Consider the following 21879-nt stretch of genomic DNA (forward strand, 5'->3'; position numbering starts at 1 on the left):
TTTGTACTTATGGTCTATAGTGCTTGCCTTATAAACAGAGAAAAATCAATCAGTCTCAGCCTCAATTTTGAACAGTCAGTGATAAGTTAGTTGGCTCAGCAATGAACTCTGACTTCTGAGTTGAATACAAGTCAAAGCTGATTGATCTGCTTATGTATAAAACCCTGCCCAGAGAAATTCTTTGCTTTGCTTGAGTGGAAAGGAGTCATTACTTCCTTCTACTTCAGATGGCCTTGGAACAGGGCAGAACTTACTCAACACCAAAGGAATCAAACTCAAGCATTTCTGTAAAAGATACTCCCTTCACCACTCTTCAAGAAGTTCAAGCTTGGAGAGGTGACACAACATGATCTGACTCAGATAGCTGCCTCTGTTAAATATACAGCAGGACCAAAAAGGAAAAAATAATAAGCTCTAAATTAACAAGTGGCTAGCACATGGTAGCAACTTTGTCTTATCAGAATAAAGAAAACTGAGCAGTCAAGAGCATGAAATTAACAAAAACTATAAATTGATCCCTATTTTACATATTAAATACTTTACAACATATGTAAAGTATTTACATACTTTGGGAATATTTAAATATTTCCAAAGTACATTCTTGGTGAATACTCCAGATACCCTAGATTTATATCCTGGAGTTTATGCAGAGTTTCTTTGTTCACAGCAGCAAACTTTGTCTCCCAGAGATAACAACCAAATTTCTTACTGGGCTGATAGAGGCGAACACCCACGAACGGTATGGGAGTTTAGGGAAGAGCTTAATTTTGCAGGTTTCTAGAGGGAGCACCAGTTCTCTAAAGCTATCTTTAATTCCTGTTTATCTGGCATTATCTGAAGCATATGTGAAAATCACTTATTTCATTAATGCACATAAACTATAACACAGATTGAGAACTTGGTACTTTTCAAGACCCCCTATCACAGAGTATCAAAAATGCCCTCCTTTAAACTGTAAAAATGTAGATATATTTCTCTATATAAACAGAAGTGCTTTGCTCAAAACCCAGAAGTAGGCAGTTCCTATGGCAACTCAGATTCTCCCCTACCCAAAATACCAGTACACACTTGTAGATTTACGTTAGCCAAACAAAAAACAGAAGAGACAAAATAGTAGGATGGAATATTTGGGGTTTTATTTTTCATTACCTTTGTTTTGGTTTGGTTTTGATCCTTTTCTTCAGAAGAATTTTTTTTTAAATTATTTTTAAAAAGAACAAAACCAAACCAAAATAAAGAAAATAGATTTTTCATTTCAAAACCTTTTGATGCAAGATTATCAGGCATTAGAAAGGTAGAAAGATAGAAAAATCTTACCTTGAAAGTTCTTCTAGTTTAGATTTAGCAAATTCAAGGCTTTTTCTCTCAACATGTTCATGAGGTGTGTGAGCCAGTAGTTCATGAAGTGATATAATATACCTAGGAATCTTAAAACAAATTAAGTATGAAGTAAGTACATCTGTAAAGGAATAACTCCAGTACAGCTTTTTGCTAAATATTAGCTATTACCTTTATCAGAAAAGTTTTGCAAACACAGTATTTTTTTAAATGAATATTCACAGCTACATGATTACTACATACATTCTAAATGTAACTATTACTGAACTTTTAGGTGACAGAGACTGTGTATGTATATGTATGTTTTCAGTTTGAGGAAGCACAAGATTCATTTAATACATTCTAAAGAAAAGTTCAGATCAGAGGCAGCCGCAAGTATGACATTAAATTTCATTGTTTCAAGCTGCTATGCTACTGCCAATAAAGAAAACTTTCAAAACTCCCTGGGAGATCCACATGCCTTCTCTCAATTGTAATATGATATGTGCATCTAAATTTCTTGTGTTTGAAAACATCAGCCAACCTGCTTGCATTTAGAAAAAACTCACATTTCACTAATGGACACTGAAAAATATGCCATATTTGGTTATTAAAGACTATAGGGTAACACAATGACCCTGATCCATTTATTATTACTTGAAGCAGTTTCAGGGCTTTTAACCAGAAACAAGAGATACTGCAGTATAACTTGTCTTTACAGATAAAAGTTCTTTGTGAGAAGGAGATGTGCCTTATTATGATGAAATTAAAAGTCACCAGCAATTATATCCTCCATCACATATGAATAGGATCCTCTCTCTCCCTTCTAAGATCCCATGACCTTCTTTTATCTTAAACAAAAAATCCCCAAACTGTGCAGCATATAAGCTCTACATTAAAAAAAGAGAAATTGTTAATAACTAGCACTAACACAAGTATCACTGACACCGAGGGAGTTCACTATTCTCTTGATGAGTAAAATATTAGGTTAAATGTAAAAGGCACAAAACCATCAGACCAGTGTTTCACAAACCTCTTAAAACAGCTGCAAGTTACTAATCCAGGCAGATCAAGACAAAATATCAGGATAAATAAAGTTCTTAAAACTTCTGCAATATAATTTTCAAAACATCAAGAAACAGAACAAAGAGAACAAAGTGTCAGGAAAGTTTCAAAATGTATTCCTATTAAAATGTTTGTGGCTGCCCTAACTTGCTATACTAGATACATTATCCCTCTCTGGCATGTTCCACAATCCTGTAGCAGGCAGAAGTAGAGTGATTGTTTCTCAGCTTTTTTTCTTTTAGTCTTCATCCCACATTCTCCTTCAACATACATAAGATTCTCAATAGACATGAAACAGTGCAGTTGGGGAAAATATCTGTACAGGCAAAGGTTCAGCATAATAACAAAATAAATTAAAAACAGAAAGTGGTTTTAGTTAAGCAAGAAGAATCTTCAGTCAATTGTAATGTCAGCAACACAAAATGAATCAACCAAGCATTAGAAACAAATAGTCACAGAAAATATACAGAGACTACCTGAAACATGGGGTAAGTAAGGAAAGTTTCCAGCATTCGCCCCTCACATGCTGGGTTGGCTTCATATTGCTTCAAGAGTTTGTCAAAATCTCTGTTTTGCTTACAGTTTGCCAGTACTTGTAGACTATATTGATGATTCCGAACAAATTCTTGATATATGTTCAGCATTGGCAGTAGAATGTCAAATAGATCAGCTAGAAAAAGTCAAGAAATGCTTTTTTTTTTTTCCCAGCTACCCATCTCTTGAAAGATATTTTTAAAGAAACTACTATGTTCTATGGAAGTGAACTACTATAATCAGTTCTGTTTCAAATACACTGATATTTCAGAAATATTCAAGTTGGCTCTTTTACCTGCCTAAACATGGTTGCTCTGTTTACCTAATAACCAGACAATATCACAGAAAGTTCCAGAGCCCATGTCTAATCAAATTTTAGGGCAGAGGCATTCTCACATATCAACTGGAACACAGGCATTACCGCCCGCATAGGACTCCCATTATAACAGATCTTGTGGTGTTAGTTCTGGAAATGCGTTTAATTCAAAGAGGACTTTAGAAAGCCCTCTTTAAAAAAAAAAAAAAAAAACACCAAAAAAAAAACCACCAAAAAAAAAAACCAAACAAAAAAAAAACCAAACCTAACTGCAATTACAAAACTAAATATGAAAATTGTACCTCTAGATAAAATATAGTAACTTACCTAGGATTAAGGTAGGCCAGTTTGCTATTCTTGCTTTTAACCCTTGGTGAAATATCTCATGAAGAAACATGATAGTTTCACTGAAAAATAAGTATTTAAACAAAAAGATAATTCAGGTTTTATTTTCTGATTAATAATTCACAGAAAAACACCTCTTTTGGTTAATAGTATGTTTTGCATCTGAAGATAGTTATTATTAAGCAAGTAAGCTCTTACTTTTGTTGCATGGATTAAAAATTTGAGTGTAGCATACCTAAAAAATACATAGTATTCGGTGCATAAAGCATATTCTGTCTGTTTAGATATTTTAAATAAACTCATCTATTAAATAACATTCCATAGTTTCATGAATAGGTTTTCTAATATCCTTGAAAATGCATTCAATTGTTTTAGAGGACCAGTAAGACGCAGAAACCTCAAGCCAATGGTAGTCACCTACAATCTTGCTTGCAGCTGTTTAAGACCTGAAGTTTACAACTTTTCTGTAACATCAATCTCAATACTGTATTTTAGCCTATGAGGTCAACAGAAGTAGGGGACATCCCAGTTTTAAGAAAAACCATAGACTATAGTGATCGTGAATGAGCTATGAAAGGGAAACTTGTCTCATAACTAAACAAACATATTTCATTTATTAGAAGTTTGGGGCGGACTTGGATGCAATCCCAACCCTGTATCAAATGTTTGATGCCTGCTGGCTTTTTTGTACATACTCATTACTGCAGTACTTAGATGCCTATTGCAAAGAGCAATTCGTTTTTTTGTAGGCTATAAAAAGACAAGTGAGAGGGAAGGAGGCTCCTTAGGCTGGACAACAGAAAATAGAAGATTTGATGCACTCTCCTCAGGGTCTTATCTGGATCGTATAAGGCCACTAAGTCCGATTTTGATCTCTTAAGAGAAAAAGAAACAGGAAAGGTGGCAGAAAATTATAAGAACTGTCCCAAGAGGCACAATTTGTCATTTGTTCTTTTTTTTTCCTCTAGCAGAGGAAGAAATAAAATGTAAAAAGACAAAGAGGTCTAGCTGGTTTCAAACAGCATCACCAACAGCACCTTGCCTTTTACCCTGGAAACATTGTCTGTCTCAGTGACATTGCTTCCATTAGAGCAAAAAAAAACCACAAACAAGCGCCAGACCTCACTACTGTAAACTGAAGGAGAATGGGAAGAAGTGGTCAGCGAAACTCCCAGAAAGCAAACAAAAATCCCCATACCTGTTGAGGAAAATGCTACTAACATCATCGTGACTGATAGGTGGCTTCTTTGAACTTGCAGCCATTCTTAAGGGCCGCAGAAAACAGTTCACAAGAACATAAAGTTGATGTACATATTCAGATTCAGCCTCCACCATGTTAAAAACAATCTGATTCCTTTTTCTCATGCTTTCTGCATGGGGAGAGCAAATATAATCTTGGACAATAGTTTTCCATTTTCTTCTACATAACCACCCCCGCATAAAGCTCTGGACCTAAAAGTGAACCGAGCAGAAAACAAGAATCAGAAAAAACATCACATAAATTATCATGAGCTCTTTCTTGTAGAACCAGGACTGTAAATGAAATACCTCTGTTTAAAAACCAAACAAACAAGCCCTTATTGATCTATAATTGTTTCTGATTTTTTTTTTTCGTTATTAAATTTTCTACAATCATTTGGTCATGCTTGTTGCCAGGAAACAAACTGAGATGATATTCCATCCATATCAAAGTATATTTTACTGCAAGATCAAACATTGTACATACTTTTCCCATCATGCACAACCATGCTACACACTGTGCAGGCTTTTTATCTCCTTTTACCTCCCTTTACGCATTTCTCTTATAACTCCTACAGTACTGTGCAATGCTTCCAGGTAACACATTTCAAGACAGACATCTTTGCTGACATAATACTAAAATAGCTGTTTACAGTTTTGAATAGAAACCACTTAGCATGTGTATTTAAAGCTATGTATATACTGCTTAGTACCAGACACCTAGGCCAGAAATATTACTATGAAGAAGAAACAGATTTTTGGCATTCTTAAAAAGCACGTCTGTGTTCATGGAAAAATCTACTTAAGCGTAATACCCATTGAAGTTACAAGTAGATTAAAGATTACAGAAAAGGTCTATATATGATCACAGAAAATTTCTGTATGTCTTTGTCCTGATCTTGATGTGGAGATCATTCCTCTCGAAAGATAAATGCAGAATCTCACTGGTAGCAGTTTACTTTGAATAAATAACTTTTCAAAAAGGGTCCAATTGTCAAAACAATCAAGATGCTGTGAATTGCATACAAAATCAGAGCTCTCCTTCTACTAAAAGAGAAATTTCTAGCTTCTCCTACAATGCTTAATCCACGTGAAAATGAACATTCACACAAGCTTAGTGCTGACCCTGACTTAAGACCCCATGAGCCAGAAAAAGTCACAAACTAAGTCCACATCACATAAAGGATATTATGCAATTCAAGAGACTGAACACTGTGAGAATAAGGGTAACACGTATGGAACCACATCTTCTAGGGTGAATTCCATTCATGCTTGAAGATGTGATGAATTCCACTCATGCTTCTTCACTAGAACTTGAGAGAGTCCTTTGTGCCCTTTGATGGGCAAAGTTCTGGAGGCTGGTTATAGCCAGTCTTAAGCAATACTGCCAAAAGCTGCACATGTAAATGCCATACAGAGTTGGACAATTCTGTCCTTGGTATGAAGAACACTGGCCATAGTATCCTGAAACAATTGCCATCAAACAGAGCAGGGGACAACCTAAACCAGTCTGCTCTCTGCATTTGTAATATTCGCATTCCGGCTTCAGTGGCAGAATAAAGGTCATTCTCTTACATCTTTATAATCATTTTCATAAGAAAGGAGTATAAAGTCATTCTGCACTTGATTCCCAGAGCACACAGCCCATGACTTAACTTCAGCCTTAACAAGCTGTTGAGCAAAATGTGCAAACTTCTTTAAGAAACTGAATATATATCTTGCAAGTAATAATGAATACATAAGTAACAAATACACCATGGGATAAATGTGGCACTGAAACATAGGAAGCTGATGTAATTTGAGGTTTAAATAAGGGCAGAGAAAAAGGAATCTTGCTATTTGACTGTACTCAATGAAAAATAAATGAAGACAAAACTAGACAGATTAAAATACAGAAGTGCACCCCCATCCCACCCTTTTCCTCTTAAGAAAATTACCTTTTTAATTTTTTTAATGTCTGGGTTCTCATCTTCCTGGTTGCCTTGATAAGGCCGCATTCTTTCTTTTGTTTTGTTGAGAGCTACAATCTGACAAAAACAATGATTCATTAAGTGCTCTCTCAAGCTAATGAGATTCACAGTTACAGAAGCAACAGAAAATATATATTAAAAATATTGAAAAAAAAAAATATTCAAAAATGTTGAAAAAGCATTTAGTCAAGGGTTCGCAGGGAGACTATCACTTATTAACCTTACTGGGTTTTGTTATTTTCACAAATATTACAGAAATATTGAATATTATTGCAATGCACAGAGCAAAATGTTATAATTCATAGAAACACAGATTGGTTTGGGTTGGAAGTGACATTAAAGCTCATTCAGTTCCAACTCCCTGCCATGGTCACGGACACCTTCCACTTGACCAGGTTCCTCCAAGCCCCATCCAACCTGGTCTTGAACTCTTTTAGGCATGGGGCAGCCACAGCTTCTCAGGGACTGCTTGATGGCTGTGGCACATACCTCAGATTTAAGTCTTTCAATTTCTGTGTCTTGATCTTCAAGCTGATGTCGAAGCTGATTAGCTGCAATCTTTTCAGTCTCTACAATCTGGACAAGATGAATGTACTTCTGCATTAACACCTCCCTTTCAATCAGAATATCTGAATAACTAAAAGAAAAACATTTACATTAGTAAAAATAGGCTACTATTGTCTTCCATATCCCCTTATGAGATATTGTCAGAATAAACATTGCATCAATGACAAAACTGCAAAACTGTATTTCTTTGTCTTAATATAAAATTAATAGCTTGGTCCTAAATCCTCCAAACTTACAGTGTCCAATATCCTTTGTAGACATAGGTGTACTGGATTCACAGTACCCAGTTACTGAAAGCAAGACAATTGCACCTATCTTTTTTATGAGTTTCTAATCCTCAGGCTAAACCCAAGAGTTCTATTAATTCAATTTTTTATGTTAAGGGCTGCTTTCCTCCCTCCCCCATCCTTTTGGGAGGCGACTCATCAGAACTATTTCTAATTCTCTCTACCTGTCATATCCCTTTATGGAAGAATTCCCATCACAGAATCATAGAATCATGGAACACTTAGAGTTGGAAGGGACCTTCAAAGATCACCTAGTTCAACCCTCCTACAATGAGTGAGGACATCTCCAGCTAGATCAGTTTGCTCAGAAAGAATCACATCCAGCCTGAACAACTGTTACTTCAATTTGCTAACACCTATTTTATTGTTTAGCCCAGTTTGAGCTTACTCAAATAAATGCATTTATTCTAATTAGTCACAGGAACCATGGTATCAGGTGTTTCTTTTAGCTCTTGGGCAGCAAAATGCCATTGATTTATATTTTCCTGAAAAGTTATGGTATCCCTAATGCAATTAGGTATCACAATCAGAGCAGTGATAAGCATCATACTGGAGGTACTGTTCACATCTTCAGGTAAAGGAGGAATCAGTTTCTTCCTATGCAACTTCTTCATCAGACTGCTCTTCCATGTGATTCAGCCCCTCTCATACAGACAATTTAAATGTGCAGAAACCACGTGCTTGTTTGCTGGTCTTTATTCAGCAAGATTTACAGACACAGACTGCCTCTTTACCTGAGTTTCAGGAACCTTATTCCCCTGAGAGTTAAATAATTTTACAAGATACAGACCAACCTGCACAAAACACAACAGAGCAAAGCCCTAAATCTTTGATAAGGGATCTCTTTCTCTTTTATGATCTATGATTAAAAATGCTGACTATCATATCTTCTTCCACTGTTCAATTAGCAAAGGATTTGACAAAAGAAATTTCTGGATTGCACATCTTTTCCTCTTAAATTTCTTTCTACTTCTTACAGCACTCATGAAACAAGTAACATTTGCTATTAAATACTGTGAGGCTGTTAAAAATGTAATTATGAACATCCTCTACAGTTAATAATTTTTTATATATATATATATTTACTTCCACCTCAATTGGTATTAGAGCAGTTATATACCGGAGGGGGCCAATATTGAGTACAGCTGTTAAATTCAACAATTAACCTGGCAAACAATCTTAGGTTTTTAAAAAATAGAATAATTTCCCACAGCTGTCATAAAGCAAAAGTTTTTCCTCCTTGAACAGATTATGAAAAGGATAAGAAGTGAATTTAATTCTATTGCATTTATTGTCATATTTTGACTACTGCAACAGTAAACAATAAATGACAAAACAAAAGCTCACAGCATCTCTTCCAACAAGTTAAAAAACACATGTAAAAAAACCCTGTCATTAAGTAATCCATGTATTTTAACTGTGCAATAAACAGTAATAAAGTGTGAGATTTAGTTCTTTAAAATTGTTTGATAATAATCTTTTTTTGTTTCTCAAGAAACCTGTTTCTTTCAGAAACCATAGTACATAATTTCTTTCTACCATAAGGGATATTTGTACATGATAAAAAAATGTCTGGGTTAGATATACAACACTGGTCGCTTTACAATGAGAGATGTTAATGAAGACAAAAATATATGTAACATGTGCAAGAAAATGCATTCCTTAGTACCTGCAGCACCATCTTGATTTACATTGAATATAAAGCATAGTTTTATCCAGATGCAGATAGGTGACCACCTTTTCTTGTTTGTTATTTTCAAAATTTTCTTAAACTTTTGCTACCAAATATTTCCAATACAGAATTTGACAGATTTGGCTTTGCTTTATTCAAGAAGCAGGAAATTAGTAGGGCACAGAATCACAAAGGGTGAACATCAGCTGCAGTCAGAGATGATGTAAGACTCGAGGTACTATTATATATGATGTTTTTCTTTCACTTTTTTTATTTTCCTCCTTTAGGGGAAGAAACTTCATCGAGGTTTTTCAGTTTCTTTAAATGCATTAAGCCAGATTTCCACAGTCTTGCTTTACTAGGGAAAACGAACTTTGTTATGGAAGACTGAAAAGGTTTTGTACTTTTGAAATATATGCAGAGTATTTTGCCTAGTCAGTGGCTTTGGCTGTAGAAAATGTCAATCTCTGCCTAGAAACCAAACATTTCCTTCACTGCCATAATGAGCAGTACGAAGAGGAGTTAATTAGAAAAGCCTATGTACACCTACACTATCTTAGAATAGGCTATTCATTTTCCTTCTCAAAAGTGCTACTTGTTCTGGGAAAGGAAAATCCTAAGATTCTGGAATAAACTTCACGTGCTTCCAACAGCCCTTTTCAACCATCTCTCTGTATGCATGAGTTAAAGATCATCATGCCCCAAGTGCTAACCTGGATATCCAGCATAGTGTCAGGAGCCTTTCAAGAGTGCCGGATTTCAATGCTGACTTGATTACACATGCATACAAACTCCTTTGTTAAAGAAAAGTGTACCAAAGTGTTCAAATGCCAAAGAAGATGAAAAAATCATAAAACAACTTGTAAGCAGCCAACTTAAATCTAGTTTTCTGGCTTGGATATCATTTAATAGAAAGAAGCAACTGCTGTGAACCACAGCTTTCTATGAAAGGCATTAACATTTCATTGAGAGAATGTGCTATAAATTTACAATAATATCTAGTAAGACTCAAAAGAAGGAGTATCATGAGAGCTGAGGCTATACTTATTTCCTACTATCATCTGTAGAGACAGGACTCAAAGGAGTCCTGTACAAGATATTTCAAGAACCTTAAGCTCTGCTTGACCACTACCTACCACTCCTAGAGACAGGAAGACTTGAAGAAAGTCCTGAGAGAAATGATGCATCATTTATGCCCTGTGAGAGCCAACATGTTGAGAAAATATAGAAAAATGTATGAAAGTTTAACCAATGCCTCATTATTAGAATCTCCTTGTTGTGGTAGCAGACCAAGATAAAGGTTCCAGTAGCGCTATCAGCAAATACAATTGATTTTTGTACCAAATTCAGGCCAGAGTTATGGTTCATTGGATCACTCTATGCTAATTGTACTGAAGGCAGGTGCAAGAATCAGGCATTGGTCATATCAAATCATCCTTCTGAAATGCAAAATGGACAACCTAATGAACTCTTTATAAAAGCCATGCAATATGGCTGTGGGGATCTGGAAGGTAAAAGAAATGGCCTACATCTTCCCATGCAAATCATATTCAGGCAACTAAAGGACTCCTTAACAAAGGAGGTTTTAAAGTCTAATGGTAAATGAACAGCCACACTAGAGGTGGAAACAGTAAAAGTCACAATATAGTTTACACAATCACCCCCATGACTCTAACCAAGGTGACCTGAGGGACTACCTGTACCCAAGAACTATTAACTTTCATTAACTCCTGTATGATAGGGAAATCAAAGGACACCTATGTCTGTGAGGATTACAGAGATGAGGTTTATCAGAAAATGCAAAATTAAGATGGGTTTTCAGATATGCATGGACAACTGTTTAGAAAGGCTATTAAAGAGGTTGTCTGCTGATTTCCAGTCAAACTGGTGGGAAATGGTACTTGGACTGGTGAACAGCTACAACAGCCAGGACTTAGAGGGTGGGTAGGTAGGTATAGGGCTGTGTGATGCATGGGGGAGCATGAGAAGTACGTACCCCAAATGATTTTTACTACAATATCCATTTAGTTGAGAAAGGGAAGTACAAACTGGAATAAAGAATATTTTTGAAGGGTGGCCCAACAACCATAGGAGGTTTCATGCAGTCAAACCTTGTCAGTTAGGGTATGGCTTACTCTAGGAGCCTGGGTGTGTGGGGAGGGGAATGCTACTCTCTTGTGTAAGAATGAGACAATCATGAGAACACATCCCACTAGCTAATGTGTTACTACTCATCAGACTCACAACTGTTACTAAAACCAGGAATTCCAGTTGTCCGCACACTCCTTTATCTAGGAAAACCTGACTACAGGAATTAACCTACAAACTGGAGCAGAAAGGCACCTTTTCCCATTACACAAAACCAAGACATAAGTTCAACAGCAGCCACAAAATGCACACTAATTACAATGGAAAGGACGCTCCTTGCAGGGCAAGCTGAGACTTCAGAGAGCTGACGTGAACTTGTAGCTACTGTCTCCAGAAAGTGTGATTGGTGGGATTTCAAATGTTCCCTTAGAAAACAGCTACCACACAAACCTTCTGCACAGCTGTAATTACCAGTATAATCATTCCTTTGAAGTTTCATGTCTGTGTTACCTAAAACTGTCTGCCGACACCTACAAGCACCACTGAGGAACTTAAAGAGCCCTCTGCAGCACCAGTGAGATGTCTGCTCCAGCACAAAGACCTTCTAGGGGAAAAAACAGATTTCTATGATGTGCAGTACAAATGCACAGGAGGTACGCTCAAACCCATCAAGATGAGTCAGTGGGAAGGCTCCCCACATCATCTTTCAGGCTGAGAAGAGTTACCAGCTATAGGGTGAAAAATACTATGGGATACAGGAAAAGCATTTTGGGATTGTGCAAGGCTTGTTATGGGATGTTTAAGGATCAAAGGATGTTTAAAAATCAAAGGCAGTAAAAGGGAGGGATGAAGAAGGTTTGAGGAGGAGGAAGCTTGGAAAAATACAGAGGTAAGGGAAAAAAAGTGGATAAAGGTTCACATGTCACCAGTTTAACCAAAATAACTTGCCTGGCCATGCTCTGCACTTGATCAGCACAGCCCAATCTGTCTTCTCATTAAACTTCATTTCTAACTACTTTCCTTGGTGAGGGGACTCTGTATATACATCCATGGAACTAAAAGCGCCAGCTACTGGAATTGGGACTGAGGGGCCATATGTCCCTCTGTGTCTGCAGTGCCAGTTACTCACTGGAGAGGTGGGAGTGTGTGTGTATAGTTTGGGTGCATATATCAGTGTGTGATCACCAGCCTCTGTCATGCCTGGCTAGCTGGGGAATAGGATTAGTTGCTGGGAAGCCTGCTGTTAGGAGATGTATTAAGTTTAGGTTGGATCATCAGAGACTCTGTGATTTGATGACTGGAGGACACAGGAAGTACAACCCAGCTACCGGGAAGACCATGAGGTCAGGTGGTTGACTAAGAAACTCATTTGCACACATGTGTTTGTGCCTGTCACGGGTGGAGACAAGAACATCCAGTATAGTTACCACCTACACTGACCAAAGAAGTTAAAATAATAGTTTTAGACTATTGCATTAGATTTTTCTTGCCAACTTAATCAAACAGAATAGAACAGATTTGCTTCAGGGATTAAATTTTGTCTGCATCATGATTTAGAATTTTTTCCTTGAGTTTGTCCTTATTTTTGACAAATGGGACAAGCTTTGCAACTTTTTCTCTGTTACTATTCGTTTGATGCTAGCCCAAGATATTTCTGACCATTCTGTCAGGTTTTTGTTTTGAATTGCTATCTTACATTTTGTGTAGCCTTTTGAAGATACTTGTTTTGGTTTTTTTTTTTCTAGTATCTCAGATGTCTCAGGTAGAAATTCTAGGAGAGCAATCCCCCTACTCTTAAATTGAAAACAGGACTGTAAACATCCTGTTCTTTGCGAACATGTTGGTTTCCATGAGATGGAATTATTTAATTGCTTTCTGGAGGGTCTTATCCTCATGAGTAGCCACGGTAATCCACATTTCATCTGAGACAAAGATGTTGAGACTTTTTTCTTTTTCCTTTGCCCCCCCCTTTCTTAGATTGACATGCACAAAATACAATTTTGGATTTTTTTTTCATTACTTTTTTGCCAAGTACATGTTTGCAGCCATCAAAATCTCTTCCATGTTTTATTTGTTTTGCAAGTCATGAACAGACTGTTGAAAAAAATAACACAATCTCACTGCACCCCATGTCCCACTCTAGACAAACAGGCACTATGCATGCAAACTGGTACCTAAAGGATTTCCTGCTGTGCACTGTCCATTGTTTCTTGGAAGATTTCACTGGGGGTGGGATGTGACTGCCATTTTGAGGGGTACTCTGAACACGGTTGAGAGCTGACATGCTTTTTCTTGCTGCAGCTACATGCTACATTGCTTATGTTCCTTTCTGAAGTGCTCTATCCTCATTTGAGAGAGACTGTTTGGCTTCTGAGCTTGCAATGGGACGTGCAGTATATTTTAATATTATTATTTTGAGTGCCACATCCATACCTACTTTTCATCTCTTTAATTTTTATTTGAATTCTCAGTGTTTTGAGTTCTCAGTAATGTTCAGGGTGGCACAGTAAGGTTTGCTTCTTCTAAGTTACGTTTCTGGGCTGGAGGACTTATTCCTGGCAAATTCTAATTCCTCTGTTACTGACTGCCCCTGTTCTGGGCCTTGTTCCAGAACCTGACCTCCTATAAAAGATCCGTTTCACTCACTGGGATAGACTTTTCACCCTCTCCTACAAATTCCTCTATGGGCTTGTGTTTTTCTTTTTTTGCATTTAACTCAAAATCTTCTATGCTTGTTTTAATATGGATGCAGTACTCATCAAATTTCTCACCCATTTCTACTTTAGCTTATTGGGAAGTCTTAAATGAAGTGCTTCAGGCTGTAGTTTCATGTGTGCTGCAGTCCTGAATAATTCCACGTTGCTGCTGAAGGAAGCAGCTGTCCTTCTCGTAAGTTAACCATTCATTCCCACACCTTTACCAGCCTTTCTCTCATGCAGACACAAGTGTGAACTTAATTGGGAAACTGGTGTCCACTAAAGGGAATTAGGGTGTGGGTTTTTTTTTTTTTTTTGCCTGCTTAGTACTAATCATCTCAATTCTTCTGGGTCTGCTCAGTGACCATTCACTCAACACACCTGTGTTCATGCACAGGGGAGAGGGAAGTAGATGGGTGGGACATTGAAGAGCATGAGTGCTATGTTGGGGGGGGATGCTTCTTTCAGCTAGGTCAGTGTTTAAACTGTATGATGAGCTATTGCCTTCCAACCAGTAATTTAAAAAAAAAAAAAAAAAAAGGCTTGCTCTCAGATCTGTTATCATGCTTTATTTGCTAATGCAGGGTGTATTTTACAAAATATTTTACAGGTAGTTGTAAGCTCAGTATAGTAGCTCAGAGCTGCCTGGAAGCTCGGAGCAAATGCTGTACTACTAATGCCTTGCTGTTGGAGAAACTGCATTACCTGAGGCTTGGTGCTATAATAAAACTACAATTTTGTAGTTTCCAGTTGACTGGGAACGGGGGAGAGAGAATGAGTAGTGCCCAAAACATAGGCAAAGCAATCTCATATCTGCCTTTCAAATAACATCTAGACAGATCCACAGAACAAAGTGGTAGAGGTTGCCACAGCTGATAGGTTGACAGAGGTGAGGCTGCCACCGCTCCCCATACTTATGTTGAGCCAGAAGTGAGCTGGCCATGTAATTCCAATACATATTCATACAAACACAGCTGGATGAGGGGATTGACACAGAGAGAAACATTCAGCACTCAGCTGGGCACAGACATACCAGCAGCCTTATCCTGTTCTCACCTCAGACTGATCAGAGAGGGGAATGAAGGTATGTTAGTGGAAAAATAGATAACAGTACAGTATAGGTGCTCCCAGAAAATATCTTATCCATGCAGCCTGTCCACTTGTCCAGGAACTGGTCCTGGATGTACTCCAGTGCCCACAGACCCTCTCTAGTTACTGGTACTCAGTCCCCACCACTCAGAGATATGCATGCATCCTCCCTCTTCCTAGCACACTGTGGATCCAGTAACTGGTCTAAGACAACTAGTCTACCCCAGTAACCAGCCCTGGACCCATGTACTTCCCTCACACACCCACACCATGCACAGACATGCGCTGTGGATCCCACATTAACTGATGGACAGGTGTTCCTAAGTCTGCACACATGAACACAAGTAGACACCCAAACTCTATGCATCTCTCCTGTAACTGCCTTGCAAACTCAGTGCGACTGGTAACTAGGCCTTGAATGTTCTAGTCTCCACTGGTCACAGGCACACATGCACCACTTTCTTTCTCAATCAACCAGTGGATTTGCCAATGTGACAGTTGTACACCAAAGCTGTATTTCACTGCCTTCCACATTGTGATGGTGATAATTATTGTCGAGTAAGTTTTGGGTTGCTGTCCTTCACTCTGGAGGGAAGAAGGGCTCTGCCCTTTGCCAGGGCATTGCTGATAGTCCCAGGGGTGCACGTGGTGTGACTATTAGATGGGTGGGATAGCTCATAGCTTCTCAAGATCTGAAATAATGTGGTTACCAGAGGGCTACCATGCAAAATGTGGTTCACCTAATACCACAGCCCAGCAGGTGCTTTCCAAGAAAGGACAAGACCACATTCAGTTAGGTACCAATGTTAAGAAGAGGATGCAGAACCAAAGACTGGATGCCCAGGTGATACAAACCCTGCAGTTTTAGCCTCATTTCGCAAGTTCTAAATTATAAGGTACTAGCTGGTAGCATTCATTTTTAGCTACAAAGCAAAATCACTTCTGTTTATGTGGCTCATGTCCTAAGCAACTCAGAAACTGCCTGGTTCCTTCTGTGTTACCATGGCATTGTAGATTAGCTGTCTATTAGAGGAGGATGGAGAAAGTGCATTTCAGCAAAGACATGTGCCTCCACAAACCATTTCATAAACCCTCAGTTAGATGATCTGCATTTAGACTATACTGTAAACCTTGCCCATTCTCCATGAAGACCTGTGTCGTTGGTCAGGACTTCTGTTTTGAAGTCAAAATTGTATTTGTTGCACTTTATCATCATAATGATTTGACCTCATGTCCTGGTGTTCGCTGGGATACAGTTAATTTTCTTCCTAGTAGCTGTCACAGTGCTGTGGTTTGGCTTCTGTCTGAGAACAATGCTGATAACACAACTGTGGTTTAGTTGTTGCTCGGCAGCATTTGCTCTGATCAAGGATTGTTCAGTATTTCATGCTCTGCCAGTGAGGAGGGGCACAAGAAGATGGGAGGGACCAAAGACAGGACACCTGGTATGAACTAGCTAAAGGGGTATTCAATACAGCAAGTGGCTGTGTGGTGCTTAGCTGCCAGCTGGGCTTAAATCACAACACCTACTCTTTCTTACATTTATTTCTATATATGCGTTTTTTAAGAAACACCCATTTATTCACTTGGCATATCACTCTTTCTTCATTCTTATAATAAACATTGCCTCTAACAGAGGACTAATCCTAGGGGTTGTTTTCAGTAAGAGTCTTCTTCTTTAACCAATTTCAACTGGAATACAATCACTCAAAAATGATAAAATCAGAGAATCAGAGAATCGTAGCATGGTTTGTTTTGGGTTGGAAGAGACCTTAAAGCTCATCCATTTCCAGCCCCCTGCCATGGGCAGGGACACCTTCCACTAGACCAGGTTTCTCCAAGCCCTGTCCAGCCTGGTCTTAAATATACATTGATGTAAGCACGAATGCTAGGAGGCTTTTTTTCCTATAACATACCTATCAATCACAATACACATCTAATCCACTGTAACATTTCTTGACATCTAGAGACTGAATTTAGATTTTCAAACTTTTATCAATTTATTTACAATAAAATGGAGCTGAGGATTAAAAATCAGGTTTCATACCTAGCTTGGTGAATAGCTTCTACCCACTCATCTCCATCAGCTTCATCGTCACAACGCAGCTCCAGCGGCTTCTGCCCTTCATGGCCAAAAAGAACAGTAAAGTAATGCTGCAAATTAGAACAAGAAAAAAAAATTAGAAGCACATTTAAATAAAATAGATATATAAAACAAATTTAAAAAATCTGGAAAATCTGACTTTTTAAACATAGCCCAAAGCATTGCCAGCCTAGGAAGATGTGTTTTAAGCTCTTAGTCATGAAACATGGATTGAACTTGAAACTATATCCTTAACATATTCCCCTGTGTGTCAAGGTAATAGCTTTCATGGTACTTGTCATAAGTTACTGTTCGTAAGCTCCCATACACAAGACAACAGGATAGAATTTCCTAAGCAACTTCTACAACTGACTACAACAGTCTTACTGTAGTGGGGTGCCTGTAGTTCTTTTTCCCTTTCATTTTTCCCTTAAAATTTTTCTCTAGAAAAATGCCAGCATACCATACCAAATATGGAAATGCCACCAAAAATGCAAAATTTTAGCTAGCTCTAGCTTATTTTCTCACTTTTCCAACAGGACTAGGAAAGTGTCTCTTCTCATTCATCACAGTCACAAAACATTTTTGCCTTTCTTTCAGGAAGTCTAACTCATAATTGTCATTGCAATGCCTTTGAAAATGCTGTTCACATGAGTGTCACATTCTTTGATGGCACCTGAAGGATGTTTCTCAGATTTCCATAGAACACAGAATTTCAAGAAAGACTTTGCTACTTTCAGAATGTAGTAATAATAGCAATATCTAGTAAGGAGGTGAAAACCCTTAAAACCCATTTTAAAGTTTGTCATTAAAAACCTTACATTGCATAGCTTAAGTATTAACTTAAAGCCCCATAGCAAACAGAATTATTCCAATTCATATAAAAATAGGTGAGAAAATACTCTACCTAAGTGCATACCTGTAATTTCCATTAAATGCAGCTATTAGTAAGCCAGCTGTTTCACAGGCAGCCTGCTTATACATAAAACCATCTGGATATTATGTCCAACGTGATTCAGGAGCTCTTAATACCTAAACATCTCTGCATCAGATCACTCAGTTTTCTTCATTACCTAGAACTTCTCAGACCCTCTTTCACTGTCATGCCAATTAGCAGGGAACCAAGTATAACCGTATGTGGCAGCAATTACTTTCTGGAGTCTTAAGAGTGAACTCCAAACTTTCTACAGTCAGCAAGTCAAGTATATAATTTGCATTCTCCCATGACATTAATCATTGTGCACAGCAGTAAGAAACCTGAAGTGATGTCAACAAACATCCTGCTTTCTTTGTCAAACCCACACCTCAGCTGAAAAAGCCTCTCTGAGGGAAACACCATGCTGGAGATGAAGGAAATAGCAGCTCAGAATTAAAAGCCATTTCCAAGGCAGGAGGAACACATACATAAACTGAAACAGAAGGGATGAAATTCTACCTTCAGAGAATTGGCAGCAGATATTGTCAACACTGATAACAAATTTCATCCATATAAAAAAATTATTCCAGCCATTTAGTGGCCTCTTCTGAAACATCTGGCAGCCTGATGTACACAAACAGCACACAAGCTGGCTGCACAGCGTGTACAGGGCAGGTTCAATACACTCCAAATGTACTGGATTCACCACACTGGCTCTAGCACTGTCTGTGCACCTGCACTTGCATCAAGGTTTGTGCCTGGGGACCTCACATTTGCAAAACCCATCTGCCTCTGTGTGCATCTGAGTACACTCATACATCTGGTTTCTTTTTGGGTAATATGAGGACATTACTCATATTACGGCATTCCATAAAGAGAAAGCTATTCATTTGAGCATTGTATTGATTTTCTAAACATTGTTACGTGTATACAAAACCCCTTTCTTACAGAAGACCACAAGTACTGCAGGATTAGCCACAGACCAACAAAGCAGAAACAAGGCACAGGAAGACATGCCGTTCACATTTAACCAGGTATATAAAGTCCATACTCAGATCCACTAAGTTTTAGACACAAAACCACTCTGGAGCACAGACAAGGATCAAAAAAATCATTAAAAGGATTAAAAAAAAAACAACAAACAAGCCAACCCCCCCCAAAAAACTAGCAGAAAACCAACAAAAAACAAACAAAAATCAAACTGGGTTTGTTGTTTTTTTTTTTCCCAGTGGTCTATATCACTTAAACCTCAATGCCATGAATAAAAAGAAATATTTAATCAGGTCCATAGGAATCTCCATAGCAGTGGTAGATAAAAACTTCTATAATAATACAGTGCAGTTGAAAACAACCTACAGGGGAGTAAGTAATGCATTAAGATTAGACACAAGTGCGCTCTGTTTATAACTTGAAATGGTCTATTTTAAAAAGTATATTAAAAGATAAATCACACTGTTCAGAGCTGCATTTTATGTAACAAGTTATTTCTGTTCATAAAGCTGCTACACATAAAACTAGATTAAAGATACAAGTGTCAACAAGCACAGGATTTAATCCCCTTGTGTAGGGATACAAGTTAGAGACAATATTGCAGTCCTCCCTCCTTTTTCATTTAAAATGAAGTAACTCAGATGTCTTTTGAGAAAGGCTTAGAGGTCTGCAGTTACTTTGGTGGTAAGCATGATCTAAACACTTCTTTAGATCAAGAAAATGCACAAATTTAAACAAACAGAGGGCTACTACAGTAGGGCTTGGCTTAATGTGGGAGGAAAAAAAAAAAGCAGCTAGATTTTAAAAAGAATTTGTTTTCAGAGGCTACTTTAAAAATCATCTGCACCATCCACCCCATTCAAAGATGCATACTGCACTCAAGCATCAGTGTCAGCTATTACATCATTTACACAGAAGCAGTCAATTCTAGAGTAAGTGAAGTGCAAAAATACAACATGCCTCTAAAAAGAATCTCTAAGTCATCCTTGAATTGTCTTTTTAAAATAAATGTTACTCATTTACAAAACTAATTTACTACAAGAAAATAAGATGTGTATCTGTGATGCATTATTAGATTTTCAAGTTGACCGTGTATGTGAGTGGGCCTATATGCATATATATTTATATATAGACATATGTAATTTTATTACTGCTATTCAATTTGTTAAACAGCTTAGCTTCCTTATGACTGCAGTACAGTACAGGTAAAAATCACTTCTCAAATCACTTTTCTGTATGCACACTATTAGTTTCTCTAAGAGGTGAAACTAAATATTTAAGATCTACAGGACATATTTACATCAACTACCCTCATCATTATTCACTATGTCTGTTGGACTACACGTTTCAAGGTAAGTCTGTAGTCCAGTTGGATTTTTTTTTCTTATTGTTTATTCAAAAAATCATCATACTCAGAGAAGATAAAATGAACATTCTGTATTTTGATATTAAAAAATCATTGATTTAATTTGAAATGTCTTTTCAGTATTCAGGTATGCCCAAGCAAAATGGTAAGTCTCAGTTTTAACAAGAACATCTTTGGCAGGGAGTCCTTCAAGTAAAGCTTGCGAATAAAATAAGGGAAATTTTCATTTACGTTGTACAGGTGTGAAGGCACTATGTAGACTCACAGTCAAGGAAAAAACAATGGGATCAAGATGCATGAAGAATACTGTTGTGTATCACTTCTCTGACTTGCACCTACTGGTAATCAGAGTTTCCTCCTAGGGTGAAAAGGAAAGACTAAGGAATGAGCTGTCAGGCACCTCTGCCTCAGAAACAAAACTGGAACAGCATGAAGACCCTGAGTGAAAGAAGTCCTATGACAGAGTATGTTGATTATGCTGGGCTAACCACTGATAGAAGTTGACACCATAACTTTGTACTTATAAAACTGCCTCAATAATGGCTGTATTCAAAATAAGATATCAAAAGCTCTGAAGTTGCCACACTTTCAAAGAAAAAAAAAAAAAAAAGGCCAAACTGATATATGCCCTGTAACAGAAACACTGCTTTTAAGGCATATTGAGGTAGAGCTTCCACCAATACAGATACCCTGAGACAAAATATCCCAGCAGCAGAATGCCATTCTTTTCATGACTAACAAGAACATGTGCTGTTTATGAAGTGAGAGCAACAGTGACAGAAACATCACACGGTCCAACACACTGGTATGGTCCCACAGCTCATTCTCTTCCCTCTACCTCACATGGACACTACAAAGAACATCTCCTATCCTATCTCTGATCCCCTCTGCCCTTATAACATATTACTGTTTCTGCTTCATCCATTACTCCTTTTCATCCCCCAGTAGGTCTAGTAACCTGACATGACTTTTCCATTTGTAAATTAGGGGTGATGCTTGCAACAATTCAGTTACTGAACCACAGAAGGACCAAGAATAGACACCCATCTTCTCAAAGTGGTGCTCCTACCTGTCACAAGCATAGAAGCTGCCACCCTAGATAATAATGCTGCTTGACAACTTCTACGGCAGGTTTCTGCCTTCAGCAACTCATAAATTTAGTCAGCTTTGAATGTCCAGATAGAAAAACTGATACTGGAGAAATGACACATGTGTCAACAGTGGCTTTGTTATCTTATCCTTCCATAAGCACAGCATATAACCATTTAAATTATGTTTCTCCAAGGAGACTAGTACATTTTGTTGTATTGTGGGCTGGTAAAATATTATAGTGTGGTAA

General features: G+C 37.7%; 1 protein-coding gene across 4 annotated transcripts in view; it reads right to left on the minus strand.

Annotated features, from left to right (window-relative positions):
• Positions 1-21879, minus strand: part of RASGRF2 (Ras protein specific guanine nucleotide releasing factor 2) — a 280188-nt gene that overhangs the window by 219757 nt on the left and 38552 nt on the right. For all 4 annotated transcript variants that reach the window (XR_009747680.1, XM_061478726.1, XM_061478725.1 and 1 more), the window contains exons 2-8: positions 17233-17339; positions 7276-7423; positions 6754-6843; positions 4776-5029; positions 3560-3639; positions 2859-3052; positions 1318-1427 (exon numbers count right to left, since the gene is read on the minus strand). Coding sequence is in view for 3 of the 4 variants with exons in the window: in XM_061478726.1 (XP_061334710.1) it covers positions 1318-1427; positions 2859-3052; positions 3560-3639; positions 4776-5029; positions 6754-6843; positions 7276-7423; positions 17233-17339 (983 nt within the window). In the remaining variant the exon portion in view is untranslated. The remainder of the gene's footprint in view (positions 1-1317; positions 1428-2858; positions 3053-3559; positions 3640-4775; positions 5030-6753; positions 6844-7275; positions 7424-17232; positions 17340-21879) is intronic.

The sequence above is a fragment of the Pezoporus flaviventris genome, unplaced genomic scaffold (assembly GCF_033815535.1).
Source record: "Pezoporus flaviventris isolate CSIRO_AGI_PZ_B2104156 unplaced genomic scaffold, CSIRO_AGI_Pfla_v1 ptg000131l, whole genome shotgun sequence".
NCBI classification, from domain to species: domain Eukaryota; kingdom Metazoa; phylum Chordata; class Aves; order Psittaciformes; family Psittacidae; genus Pezoporus; species Pezoporus flaviventris.